The sequence below is a fragment of the Chaetodon auriga genome, chromosome 16, assembly GCF_051107435.1.
Source record: "Chaetodon auriga isolate fChaAug3 chromosome 16, fChaAug3.hap1, whole genome shotgun sequence".
Taxonomy (NCBI): Eukaryota; Metazoa; Chordata; class Actinopteri; order Chaetodontiformes; family Chaetodontidae; genus Chaetodon; species Chaetodon auriga.
In genome coordinates, this window is record NC_135089.1 from 15115758 (window position 1) to 15129624 (window position 13867).

Here is a 13867-nt window from a genome sequence, read left to right on the forward strand (position 1 = left end):
TCAAGAGACTTGTGCTTTGACCAATCTGGTTTTTATTCAGGTCACATCAGCGTGTGTGCGTGTTACAGTGTTCAGTTGAGTTTGCCGCAATCCGCACAGTCTCCACCCAATCTTTGAGACTAGCTTTTTCATATTTCATACTGACACACACCCACACACACAAAAGACCCTTTGTTGGTGTGCTGAGGGGAGGTAGAGTGTGTTGTTGTAAACAGAGAGCCTGTGAAATTGATCAGTACCCCTTCACTGCGGTGCAGAGAAAGAGACTGAAGGCAATGGAGACACGGAGACCCAAAGTGGAAACATAATTGGGAGCTGCACCCCCCCTTCTCCCTCTCTCTCTCTTGCTCTCTTTCCCTCTATCCCCCTCCCTCTGGTGCAGCCGTCCCACCCATGCGCCAGTAATCAGCGGCACACACACACACGCACATACACAGACTTCCATGATGATCAAGAGATAAAAATTCAGTAACTGCATTAAAATATGGATATGCACTAAAAATATAAAATGTGTCCCCTCGAGGCACAGGAGAGAGAGAGACAGGGAGAGGAGAGCTATATGGAGCGATAGCGAGATGAGCGAGCGATGGAGACAGATGGGCCGAGATAGCGAGAGCAAATGAGCACGAGAAAAAGAGACACAAAGAGACAGAGAGGAAAAGAGGGGTGGAACGGAGCCACCAGCATTTCCAGCACATTTCCTCTTTTTTTTCCAGCCACTACAGGTGTTTAACACTCAGGTTTGCAAAGCGTCCACACCTGCAGCTCTCTGCAACACGCACAGAGTTGGTTTGATGGTATGTTTCTGAGTTCTGAGAAGAGCCGCTTTGAAATCGCTTCACCTGTTTGTTTAGATGCGCACGGTGTTTGGGTTTTGTTTTATTTTTGAGGATTATGTAATCGGCAGCGAATGACTGCTTTATTTAAAAGAAGAAGCGCAGATTGCAGTAAATCATGCGGGTGTATCCTACGATCCAGTGTGGCGTCATGGGAGATTTATGCAAAATTAAGCTTTTATCTGTGAAAAATGTGCTGGAACAGCTGAACAGATAGTGGCAAGGAAGAATAACAATTGAGATGGATGCAGCCTTGCCAGGAGTGGTATACTTAAGCACTCACCATGCATGAATTTGTAGAAACAAGGGTGGTGCATGCTGTGCTTTTAAGTCCATTCTCATATCACAAAACGCTAATAGGTTATAATGATGCTGCATCCAGGGGAAGCGATAAATTAATTCAATTTTGGATCTAGTATTGGACTTTTTGAAAGAGCTTGCTTTTCTTTGGGCATAAAGGCTACACACAGATACATAAACATGTGCAGTTATTTTCATCTCCACCTTATTAAGATGTTTATTGAACTGTATGCATCCTTACAGTAAATCCAAAGTTCTCCATCACCTGTGAAACTCTCTCAGGAGTTTATAGCTATGCTTGCCCTGCTATGTGGGCACAGCCGTTGTTTGAGCAAAACGCTAATGTCAGCATGCTAACATTCTGATGTTAAGCAGGAATAATGTTAACCATGTGCACATGCTCGAGAAAAAGTCAGGGGATCACCAAAATCATTAGAATTCTTCCTGAGGAGGACATGAATGTTTGTACAAAATCTCATGCCAATCCATTCAATAGTGAGAGTAAAATTCCTGCATCTGTGGCACATATACGTGAAATTATGAACTGGAACAGTCCTGGATGATGATGGTGATTGAGAGGAAGAAGAACAATATGTATTAAGTGCCTCTTGGGCTTTGAGAATCCAAAACTCAGTCAAGTAAAGAAGCAACTCCATGTCACGGTTAGCACGCTTTTGAGGGAATGCAGTGACATGGCCGAAGCGATGATGAATTTTCTTCTTGCATTCAGAGTTACAGTATGACTTCACCGACTGAATGAGAAAAGTGTATTTACCGATCAGAACCAGGATGTTATGTTTTATTCCTGCTGAGTAGATGGAGTGTGTAAATTGCTTCAGGAACTGCTGCAGTGTTAGCAGCCAGTTCACAAAATAATTATTACAGACAGCATGGGATTTGTGCTTGGAGAATCACAATATGGAGAGCAGACACACTCAAAAGCCCACATGTATACACACACACACACACACACACACACACACACACACACACACACACACACACACACACACACGTGCATTTTCAATCCAGGCCTCACTATTCTCTGAATCTTAATAAAAGCCCTTCACTTTCAGGAAAGATGTCTAAATCCATGGATGCGGTTTTTCTCTTGCTCTTACACTCTCTCTGCCCTTGTTTTTCACACACGCACACACACACACACACACACACACACACACACACACACACACACACACACACACATAGGCATGCATGTGCATCCTCAAACATGCATGCAAACACACACACACACAGGGCCAGTGTAGGAGAGGAAGGGCAGAATCCATTTTCCCGACATAATTTTGTCTGACAGGAGTGACAGATACTGTTTTATGACTGAATGGGTTTCTCCACGCTATTAGGAACTCATTCTCCCATAATGCAACGTGCCACGGCGATAACTCTCCCAGTGAGAGTGGCACAGAGAAGGTGCTCAGTGTAACGGCACTGACCCTTGTTTTTCTTTATTTTTTTTAATCATTCTGTCTCTCTTATTCAGCCAGATTCTGGTTGATTGTAGCCCTTGAGTGTGTGTGTTTGTGTGTACGTGTGTGTGTGTATTTGTGTACGTGTGTGTGTGTGGGACCTACACATACACAAAATGAGAGAAACAGGGAACGAGAGAGGGAAGACAGAGTGAAATAGCTGAAATAGAGAGCAGGACATGCAGGTGCAAAGAGCAAGGCCTTTCAAAATAAAGTGGAAAATAGAGAAAGGAGGAAAAAAAAGGAGGGCAGGTTTAAGGTGACGAAAGAAAGAATAGTAGATAAAAACAAAACAAGGGATTTTCAGAAAAAAAAGAAAGAAAATATCTGAGAAACACAGTTATTCTGGGGCAGAGTGTCACCGCATTTCCAAGTGGCTCTAAATTCATGGCAGGGTGATGGGGCGATATGATTGCTGCTATGGGATGCTGTAATGCGGTAATCCCACGGGCCCTATCATCATAACCTCCCACTGGCCTCACTGTCACATTACACACACACACGCACGCACGCACGCACACACAGAAACATGTGCACTGCATTCTATATATTGTGTGCGTGTAATATCTGGTATTTTGCACGAGGAGATTCAGCATTCTGCTGCCCGCTCGGTCGATGGAGAGAATCCTCTCTCCTCTCTGGGCATTAATTTATAACCCCTTTTTCTTTAATTAGAGAGGAGAAACAGAGAGGAGGAGGCAAGAGGAGAGCAGGAGGACAGGAAATCACAAGAGCTGCTGAAGTCAGCTTCTTCTTCACCTCCACCTCCTCCTTTCCCTCTCGGTTTTTCTGCCTATCTTCTCAAACATTTACCTCTGCTTTAAGTTCATTGATTCATCCAGCAAAATCCGCCAGTCATCAAAAGATTATATTAAAGCAGACTTGAGTTGTGTACGTCTGTTTTCAGGTTCGTCGTGTGTACATTGCAGTGCTGTTGTGCTGATGCTTCAACAACCTGTGCAGTCTGCAACATATATGACCCGCTGGAAAAAATAGCGCTGTTCTTCTAGAAAAATTGAGCTTAAAGTGATTTTTCCCACTTCTAAGAAGAAAACTTCCATAATACATAGTTGAGACACCCACGGAGTATGTATATCCGCATAGCACATACAGCTGGTAAGTGCTGCTTTTGGGTCCTGCAAAGACCTGAAAATGACTCCAAAATGCTTGTGCAGTACAAACCAAATGTTTTGAATCCACTCTTGTTTCTATTATTTTCCTCTCTGACTCATTTTTGTTTTGCTTTTTTCCCCAAATTCCCTTCATTTCTCTGACACAAGCCCTATCTTACTTATTATGCACAAATCCCTGCTCACTTTTACATTACCAATCCCATTTCCTACCACACCTCCCCACTCCTTTGATACACACACACATACACACACACACACACACACACACACATATGCACACACATGTGGGGGTGTAGATGCATGCACGCACTCACTTGTGAAATGCAAAACAGCTGTGGTAAGACAGATAGACAAATGTGGCCATTCCCTGGAGAGTGAAGGTGACACACAGGAAACAACGCACATGCCACCTCAGCGTACCATCCTGCACCACACACACGCACACACACACTCACACTCTTGGAGATGTAGCCGACAGCAGAGTGAGCTGTTGACAGTGGTGCCGAATAAGAGTGGAGAAAAGACTCTAATCCCTGTCAGAGGATAGAAAACCACTCAAAGCAAAACAATTAAAATGCTAATTTCACTTCCTCCTCTCTGCTCGCCTGTTAATGACTTAGCCAGGCATGCAGGGTAGGCAACAACATGTGCGTGTGTGCGAGGGTAACGAACATTGCCCTATATGACTCCAGGGTCAGCGGGGTGACAGATTAGCTTTGCTATATTAGGTTTATTATGTGTGCATAGTGTGAACTTACTGTTTTCTGTACAGATTTTAGTTTGTTCGCACACACAAAACAAAGATTTTCAGTGTCTCAGTTTTTCTTCATTAGTTACTGGTTTAGACATCCACAAATTAAGACTGTTGAGTGTGTTAATGAGTGGGCAAGACACAAAAAACCTTCCACTCCACACAGTGAAATTAGTCTCGGAGGGAGAGAGAGAAAGTACGAAAGAAAGACTTGAAACGGAGGGAAAGAGTGAGAGCGCGGCTTTGCCGTTTTCTGCCACCTGTAACATTAATAATTGAGAGTCAAGCGAAGCTTTGCTGCCCGCTGTTATCTTTCTCTTTCTCTCTGCCTCAACCGTGTGACACACATGCCTAAACGTCATACGCGCACATACACACACGTACATTTACAGACAGGTATGGCTGGGTAAAGAGCATCCATAGGGGAATCTGTGACATCACAGCTCTGAAAACTTTCTGAATTATTAACAGCACTACCGCACTGCCTCACTCGCTCCCTTTTTCTCATATATGTTTGCATTTAAAGCCATATTGTATATCCCTCAGTGTGCATTTGGTCATGCATCCCCACACACCATGCTTTTAATCTGTTATGTTGTACCCACAGTCACATTTATTATGGTCTGTGAACATGTGTACTGATTTGTATGTTTCTCTGCAAAAAAAAAAAAAAAAAGCAACATATGCAACATTAAAAGCGAATGTTAACGTGTGTCTGTATTTGTCATCCTCTCCACTTCCTTTGTGCTTTGTGTTATGGGCAACAGATTACAGCAGTTAAATTACCAGGTAAAAAAGGTAACACACTGCGATCCTCCAAATGGTTTCCTTGCCATGTTATGATCACTGGGCTTAATTTTTATTTTTTACCACCACTTCCACTTCCTGCCTGCTTCTAACCATTAGATCTCATAGCATAACATGCTGACATGCCGAGTAGTTAGTAAAACTGTGTTTTTAATGTGCGGTTTAAACCCAACAACAGCCTGTGCTACTGTTACAGTAAGTGTCTTCAGGCAGATGATGACTCCCAACCTGCTCACTAATTGTAAAGTATTGGATGAGAGCCACGCTCTCTGTAATTGCCAAAAATGTAAATTCAGCTGTTCTAAATTTTAATGACTTAAACATCTCGTTGAGTTTAACTCATTTATTACCTCATCTCTGTAATCCTCGTTTCCTTCCCTCCAGATGGGGAAACTGGACAACCGCAGCCTGACACTAAAGTACCCAGTGTGGCCGCGCTTCAACTCCTTCGGTGACGCCGAGCTGGACGACAACCACCTGTCCATCGTCACTTTAGAGGAGAAACCGTTCGTGATTGTGGAGGACGTGGAGAGGCTCACTGGTACCTGCATGAGGAACTCAGTGCCCTGCAGGAAACATATCAAAGAGTAAGTCTGCCGTCTGTCCATCTAGCTAGCTCAGCACTGTTGCCCTCGTTGCAAATCGCCTCTTATTTCTGTTTGGTGCAGTAAAAACGCACAACCTTCGTTTCACAAAATGTTTTCATACACGGAAACGCAAACACAACTAAAGCGTCAAATAAGCATGCTTGGCCAGTAGGTGGCGATAAAGTCCACACTGACGATATGTCGAATACCAGAGAGGTGAAACGTTTTGCATGTGCACAAAGTGGAGTTCTGCACTTCAGGAGGCGTTTTAAAAAATCTCAGTTTTCGTGACGTAAAATGGAGTTAAAGTTTGAACAAGAGACCCGATGCAGACAAAAATGTTTGTTTCACAAAATATCCGTGTATGTGTGGTCAAGGCCTTTATATACACACAGTGGCACGAAAGGTTCAAGACTGTAACGGTTTCCACACAACACAATGACACTGACTTACAGTCTGTGTGTTACAGACACAGATTGACAGGTGACGAAAAATGGGACTAAGCATTCCAGAAAATTAAGCTCCATTTTGTCTCAGCGTACTCGATAATTAAACGGGTCAAAAGTTACATCATCCATTTTTCGTTTCCTTCGGCACTGTCGCTGCGCTCCTCCGTGCTCTCTGTCTCTCTCTCGCTTCTCCCCTGAGCATGGGAAGAGGTGCAGTGTGCGATCTATGCAGCAGCTTCTTTCCTCCCCCTGAAAATGGAGGCGACTGCTGAACTCAGCAGTTTACTTCCTTCCTCACCAATTTTCCAACGCCCAAATACTGCGAGTCTGTTGATATATTACTGTATGTTCCTCAAGTATACACACACAGTGAGAGAGGCTCAAGGAGAGAGAGTGTGTGTGTGTGTGTGTGTGTGTGTGTGTGTGTGTGTGTGTGTGTGTGAGTGAGTGCTGCCCTATCAAAGCATGTAATTGGTTTGTATGTAATTTAATATTGTTTCTCTCCACTGGAACACACACACACTCATGGACACACATAAGATTGGCATGCACACTACACACCTTGTATCAGTATTGCCTACTGCATATTCGCACATGCATGCAAACATAGTGACTGTTTACTACAATGCAAACACACACACATTGCCACAAACTCACACACACACATATACACACAAAAACAGAGCTGATTAAGTGGTAATAGGGTGCCGGGGAAGAGGCTAACAGAGATTTTCATCCAGAATCACTGTGAAATAGGGCGGAGGATAAAGCATCTCCAAGGAGAAACATAAATACACACATACAGGACACACACACAAGCTCATATACACTCTCTGTTGCCACATGTCCATTCACTCACAGGCCAATGCATTCGAGTGCGTTCCTCCCTCCCACAGTGCAATTCCCACTCAAGCATCCGTAGTGTCCATTTGGAGAAAGAGGGATAGATGGAGGGAAGGAAAGAGGCAGAGAGAGAGGAATGATGGAGGGCTTGGATCGAGAGATGGAGGACTATCCATGCATGCAGAACCACAAATTCACTCATCCAGGCTGGGCCTAAGAACAAGCCATACTCGCACTAACACACACAAACCCACACCACCCTCTCTGGAGACCCCTCAGGCCCTGTAGTGTTTCTATATCAAGTTGGCCTGGCAACTTCACAAACAGCCTTCATAGCGTCACATGCTCTCACTGCCTGAACTGTAACACGGCCTTCCTAAAAAGGTACACTGTGTTCATGAATACAGCTATTACAGTGCTGGCCTATATGCTTGCTCTGTGACTGCCCGCACCAGCTGAACCTGCCACAAACTTGACTTACATGTCCTTGTTTCTGTTATTAATATCACATGCCCTATTCCCCGCGTGATTATAGTCTACATTTGTTATCATTTCAACATCATAAAAGATATATATTATGCCTAAAGCGGCCATGTTTGCACTACAGGCTTGAAATTTCCACATCAGACGTCTTTTTTCCTGATTTATTGGGTCTGCCTGCTGTGAACTTGCTTAATGCGTTTTACAAATTAGGTTTCCTTTTCTTCTGTGTAGAAAACCTGCAATTTAATGTGGACTCATTGAAGTTATTGAATGCTTTTAAAGTCAGGCACATGGCATGCATTCTGAACCACGAGCCCCTATCTCTTTCCCTCTCTCAGTATCTTTGTCCATCCACATGCTCGTCGCCACTGTGTCTGTGTGCTAAATTAGAAGCCACGAGCCTGCTTAAAAGGACGTTGTACTAGAAGGGTTAGACAAATAGATACTGCATTACAGAGGGAGTGTCGAAGTTGTTTCAAAAGTCTTTACGAGGAAACAAGAACGCATTGGGCTTCTCTGCTGAAGAATTTTCCTGATTTTGTTGATACATGGTATATTTGAAGAGGTATTTGGATGTAAATTACCTTCTTTATTTCATTTAAACTAGCTCCAACAGCTGCTATAGATAATATCCAGCTATAACTGCAGAAAATCACCCTGGGTGATTGCACAACGTTTCACAAAAATGTCATTCACAACAGCTGACAGATCAGCGCCTGGCTTTTTCAAATGAACGTTTTCTCTCTCGTGTGAAACTATTAGACCATAAAAAGGAAATTCCTCCACAGTCTGAAGACAGGGACAAATTCCACTTGGGGTGACATTCGCTTGACAGGTCGATGGCGACTAGTGAGGATAGAGCAGGAGTATTGCACTCGGGGCAAGAATTGGCTAATGCTTTTCCGACGCCACAGAAATTGTGACCGAGTTTCAGCTCTGAAGGTAACTGCAGAGTCACGGCCGGATGCGGGGACTTTTTTTTTTTTTTTTTCTCTCTTTCCATCAAGTTTGTGTCCAGGTTGTTTTTAAACTGAAGGACGAGGTTATCTTCTCCTAATTAGCACACATCTAAAAGTTAAATGAGGGTCCCAGGTGGCTGAAAGTTGATGCATGCTCTTGTGTGTGTGTGTGTGTGCGTGCGAACGGTGTCTGAACTTTCCTGCTCTTGAATTCATGTACACAGATGGTACAGGGTTTGCAGATGCAGTGCCGTCATAAACCTCCTTCTCTAGAGAGACAGAGAGGTAGAAAGGAGCGAAGGAGCATATTTTTCAAGTCTTCTGATGTCATTCCTGAATAGAACGACCTGAACTTTAAGGTGAAAAAGTCCCACGGTGACATGTGCTCATTGGTGCGTTCATATAAATTTAACAAGTAGAATGGGAAGAGAAGCAAAATGAGTTTTGCTTTTACCCCAAAGAGAGATCGCTGACAAGTCTTCAGTCATACAAGCTTTATAAAGGTGGAACATCCACTTGGATTAACATCGTCAGTCCTTTTTATGCAGACGGTGTGCAGCTGAACACACTCAGTGAAGGTGAAATCTTCATGAAATGCTCTTGGTGCCATTTCTCTCATGTCCCGTGACACACACAGTAAAACACAGTTGATAACCGGTCGAAGCAGCTGCTGTTCTAAATCATCAGTTAATGATATGTGTGTTTTTTTTGTTTGTTTTTTTTCTCTGTAGCAACACAACAGAGGCTGGTGGGACATACATCAAGAAGTGCTGCAAAGGCTTCTGCATCGATATTCTGAAGAAAATCGCAAAGTATGTGAAGTTCACCTATGACCTGTACCTGGTAACCAATGGCAAGCATGGCAAGAAGATCAACAACGTCTGGAATGGGATGGTGGGAGAGGTAAGATGACCCCCACCCCCTTATGTGTGTGTGTGTGTGAGAGAGAGAGAGAGAGAGAGAGAGAGAGTCAGAATCAGTGTTCACTCAATAATCACCAAGATCAAGATCAGTTTGTTTTTATGACATCTGTAATTTGTGGCACAGAAGCCTGTTAGTACTTTAGAAATTGCAGGGGCGTGTCCCGAATGATGCGCAAGTGTATTGATTGGTTCTCACTTTCGCTTGTTGTACATTTGAAATGAGTAAACCAAACTTAGGCTGAGAGGAAATTAGCGGTGTTTGTGTTGTGTTGACAGTATATTCCTGCTCCTTATGTTCTAAAATAAGCTTCAAGTGTTGACTTTGCAAAACTTTCACACAAGGAAAAAAAAAAAAAAATCTGCTATGAGGCTTTGGCATCAACTGGAAATGCTCTGAAAGTAAACAAATCTTAGCTACTCCTGCAGAAAAGTCCTTTGCATATCTTTAATTACCAGCTTCAACTTGAAGGTAAAGTCCCAGAGTTCATTTGAAGACCGTAAACTTTATTGCTGTCTATATTTTTTTATGACAGACTTTATTCACCCCGCTGGTTTAGCAGTGACTCCTGGTTGCATATTGATTATATTGATTAAAGTTCAGCCTGACGTTAAAAACTTTATTGACGTGCAGTCCATAAAATTCGTACTCTCTTGCAGATCTGGCAGGTGTTTGGATATTTGGGACTTTTTACTTTTTAGAGTATTAACATGAAAAATAATGAGATCCCATTTCCTCCCTCTTTTTTGCCCCCACTTGTGTCTTCCTGTCCTTAACCTTAAAATCTTGCCTTTTCCTCCATTGCTCCCTCCATTTCTTTCTCCCCTTCTTTTTCCTCCCTTCCTTCATCCCCGATCACTCATCCCCCCTCATCCATCCGCCCATCCTCCCTGCCTTTAACCTTGTGTCCCTCCCTGTCCTCTGCCCTCCAAAGGTGGTCTATAAGAAAGCCGTCATGGCCGTCGGATCTCTGACGATCAATGAGGAGCGTTCTGAGGTCATCGATTTCTCCGTCCCGTTCGTGGAAACCGGGATCAGCGTCATGGTCTCCCGCAGCAATGGAACTGTTTCCCCATCAGCCTTTCTCGGTAACTATCACCGAATAACTGTTGCTTTGCCGGTGGACCCAGGAGAGAGGGAGAGGAAGATCTGTCTTGTTTGCTTTTCGGTTTGTGTGAGTGTAGAATGATATTTGTTTTGTGTGTGTGTGTGTGTGTGTGCGCGTGCGTGTGTGTGTTCCCTGAGATACAGAGCTGACAACACAATTCAGCTCTGTTACACAGCTGTCAATACTTGCTCTCTCATCAGAGGGATTTAGCTCAACTCCTGCTTCTTGCCACAATGACTCGCACTTACCTGAGAAGGACTTAACCACAGGATTTTAACCCGAGAGACCATGATATCCCTGTTATGGCTGCTCAGTCACGTTCGTTTGATGTGCAGCGCTTCAGCATCGACAGCCAAGTTCCTGCACACACTTACATGTAGCCACTCACTCACTCACACACACACACACACACACACACAGGCACAAGCGCGAACAGCCGGAAAGATTGCATGAAGCTGGAGAGAAACACACGGCAGCACAAACAGCCACAAAGACACACACGCAGGTATACACACTGACATGTATGCAGCATGCACTTACTGCTGTGAAAGTGCCAATTATAAGGGCTTAGCAGGAAAACCCCATAATGGCTGCTTGCCAGCGCACACATACACACGCACACACACACAGACACAGTGCAAGGCCCTGTGCCAGCAGGGCTCTCCCATACATTAGAGCAGGGTTTAATCTCTGCAGTAGTGTTGTGAGCTCAGAGGGAGGACAGGAGTGCTGACACCAGGGCTTCCTATACTGAACGCCTCCTCACACTGTCAAATACAGTAGGAGGTGTGTCCGTGTATATGCAAGTGTGTATGCGGTGGCAGGGGTATGTAAGGGGCTCTATGAACATGCAGGAGTCAGCTTGTTATTCACGCAGTTCTTTCCTCAGTGTGTGTGTGTGTGTTTGTGTGTGTGTGTGTGTGTGTGTGTGTGTGTGTGCGTGTGTGATTGATTTTTTCATTAAGTTCACTGAAAGGCAGAAAGTGAGTGAGCATGAATCAGAAAACAGTGATGTCTAACATATGAAAATTTCATCCAACACATGTCAGTACTTAATCTTTGTCTTCTTGTTTCTTTCCTCTCTCTCAGAGCCATTCAGTGCATCAGTGTGGGTGATGATGTTTGTGATGCTCCTACTGGTGACTGCAATGGCTGTCTTCATGTTTGAGTACATCAGTCCTCTTGGCTTTAACAGAAACCTGGCGCAGGGAAAAGGTGAGCGTGCACAGACAGAAGGCTGCAGCATAGCTGAACAAGATTCGATTCGAAGACTCTCATCTTACATCGCAAACACTGGTATATCTGGTATTCTTATACACAATTTCTGAATTCTCATCTCATCTCTCTCTCTCCTCTGTTCTCTCTCTCAGACCCTCATGGCCCTTCCTTCACCATGGGCAAGGCCGTGTGGCTGCTGTGGGGTCTGGTCTTCAACAACTCTGTGCCGGTGCAAAACCCAAAAGGAACCACTAGTAAGTTCATAGTGTCAGTGTGGGCCTTCTTCGCTGTCATCTTCCTGGCCTCCTACACTGCCAACCTGGCTGCCTTCATGATCCAGGAGGAGTTTGTTGACCAAGTCACCGGCCTCTCTGACAACAAGGTAAAGGACAACAAATGGGAGAGGTAGATCGTTAGTTTGACTGGCCGGATGGTGGTGTTTGTAATAGCCCACCCCAAAGTTTTTACACTGGGAATGTTAAATGTTGCACAAAATGTTGTAGTCCTGCTGTTTTCAAAATGCAGAGGTGGTAGAAAATGAGAAAAAGATAAACTTGTGCACACTCAGTACACATTTTTGTTGCAAATTCATTCCAATTACCTTTGGTCTGCTTTCGAGGCTCTGCTCACCCTACGGTTTCATTCTGGAAGAATCCATCAACCTTCACTTGATCCTCAAAGGCTTAAACTTCCAGGTTTTACAGCCATAAATGCAGCTTGTGCAGAGTGCAGATTTGCATTTGCTGCAGCCGTAATTAGAAATGTAAATGTGTCGCGCATGGAATAAATGCTCTGTATGCATGACAGCAGTTAATATCTGGCATTTAATCAAGCAATTCAAGTTCACGCCACATGTAATTACTTGCTGGTAGCATCTGGCACAGTACAGGAGCCTGTTTAAAATTTGACATTTGGATCCACAGCGCAGGTACGTGGAGCTGTGGACAGCAAGATATTTTTCATTTTACTGATCTTAAATGCTTGCAAACTGTGGTTCTTTATCTAAAACTGGTCTTATTTCATAGCTTTTGTAGTGTTTCACAGTGCTCTGGTGCTTCAGCATGGATTTATGTGAGTAAAATATGTAGATCAAGCAGACCGGTGCTGTATGTGATGTATGCAAATGATTACACCAAGTGCAATTGTGATAATATGCACTGAAATGTAACCAATATATACATAAGAAAGGGAAGATAAGCGAAATGACATATAGGAGGAATTTGTGGCTATGCAGGATGGGGAGGATGGGCTGGAAGATTAAAGGAAAAGGTCAAGGCAAATGTAGAGAAATAGAAAAGAAAAGCAAGACAAAAGGGTAGAGAGTTTGTGAGGAGAGAGAGATGGATGTAATGGGAGATGCTTCCGAGGAGGGTGGGTTTGAGACTGATTTAGAGAGTTTTGACAAGATACAGAAGGAGAGAAGGAGGGAGGGATGGAATAAGGGGTAAAGCAACTGGCAGCCGGGCGACTGAGGAATAGCGAGAGGCCAAGACACACAAGATGGTACAAGACAACAGGCGGACAGATATGGGCCAGGCTGACGGCTGAGGTAGGGAGAAAGGAATGGCATGAGGAGGGAGAAAGTTAAAGAGATATGGAAAGACAGAGAGGGTCAGGGAAGAAAGGAACCAGACAGAAAGGGTAAATGGCCATTCAGACAGATATGCTGAGCGAGGCCAGACATTGAGCCTTCTGTTACCAGCAAAATGATGAAGGAAATTCCCCACTGAGATGAAGTCTCCTTAGGACTGTCGTAGCTGATTTTCGACCATGATGGTTCAGAAAAGCTTTAAGCCAAGAAGCCTCAGACTACATCATCTTATCAAGGTTTAATTGCTAACGTGTTAGGAAACAGTTACTGAGTTGCAAGCACATTCATTGGAATGGGGACCACAAAAATGTCAATTCAAATACTCTGCATCAGTGATTTGCCAGAGGAAATACAGCAGCTTTGTGTGCCACCTGTGGAGATGTACAATAACACG

General features: G+C 43.9%; 1 protein-coding gene across 1 annotated transcript in view; it reads left to right on the forward strand.

Moving 5' to 3' along the window:
- grin2aa (glutamate receptor, ionotropic, N-methyl D-aspartate 2A, a) overlaps window positions 1–13867 on the forward strand; it is a 131897-nt gene that overhangs the window by 100451 nt on the left and 17579 nt on the right. The window contains exons 6-10 of the mRNA XM_076751931.1: window positions 5699–5901; window positions 9367–9538; window positions 10491–10644; window positions 11754–11879; window positions 12035–12264. Of these exons, the coding sequence (XP_076608046.1) occupies window positions 5699–5901; window positions 9367–9538; window positions 10491–10644; window positions 11754–11879; window positions 12035–12264 (885 nt within the window). The remainder of the gene's footprint in view (window positions 1–5698; window positions 5902–9366; window positions 9539–10490; window positions 10645–11753; window positions 11880–12034; window positions 12265–13867) is intronic.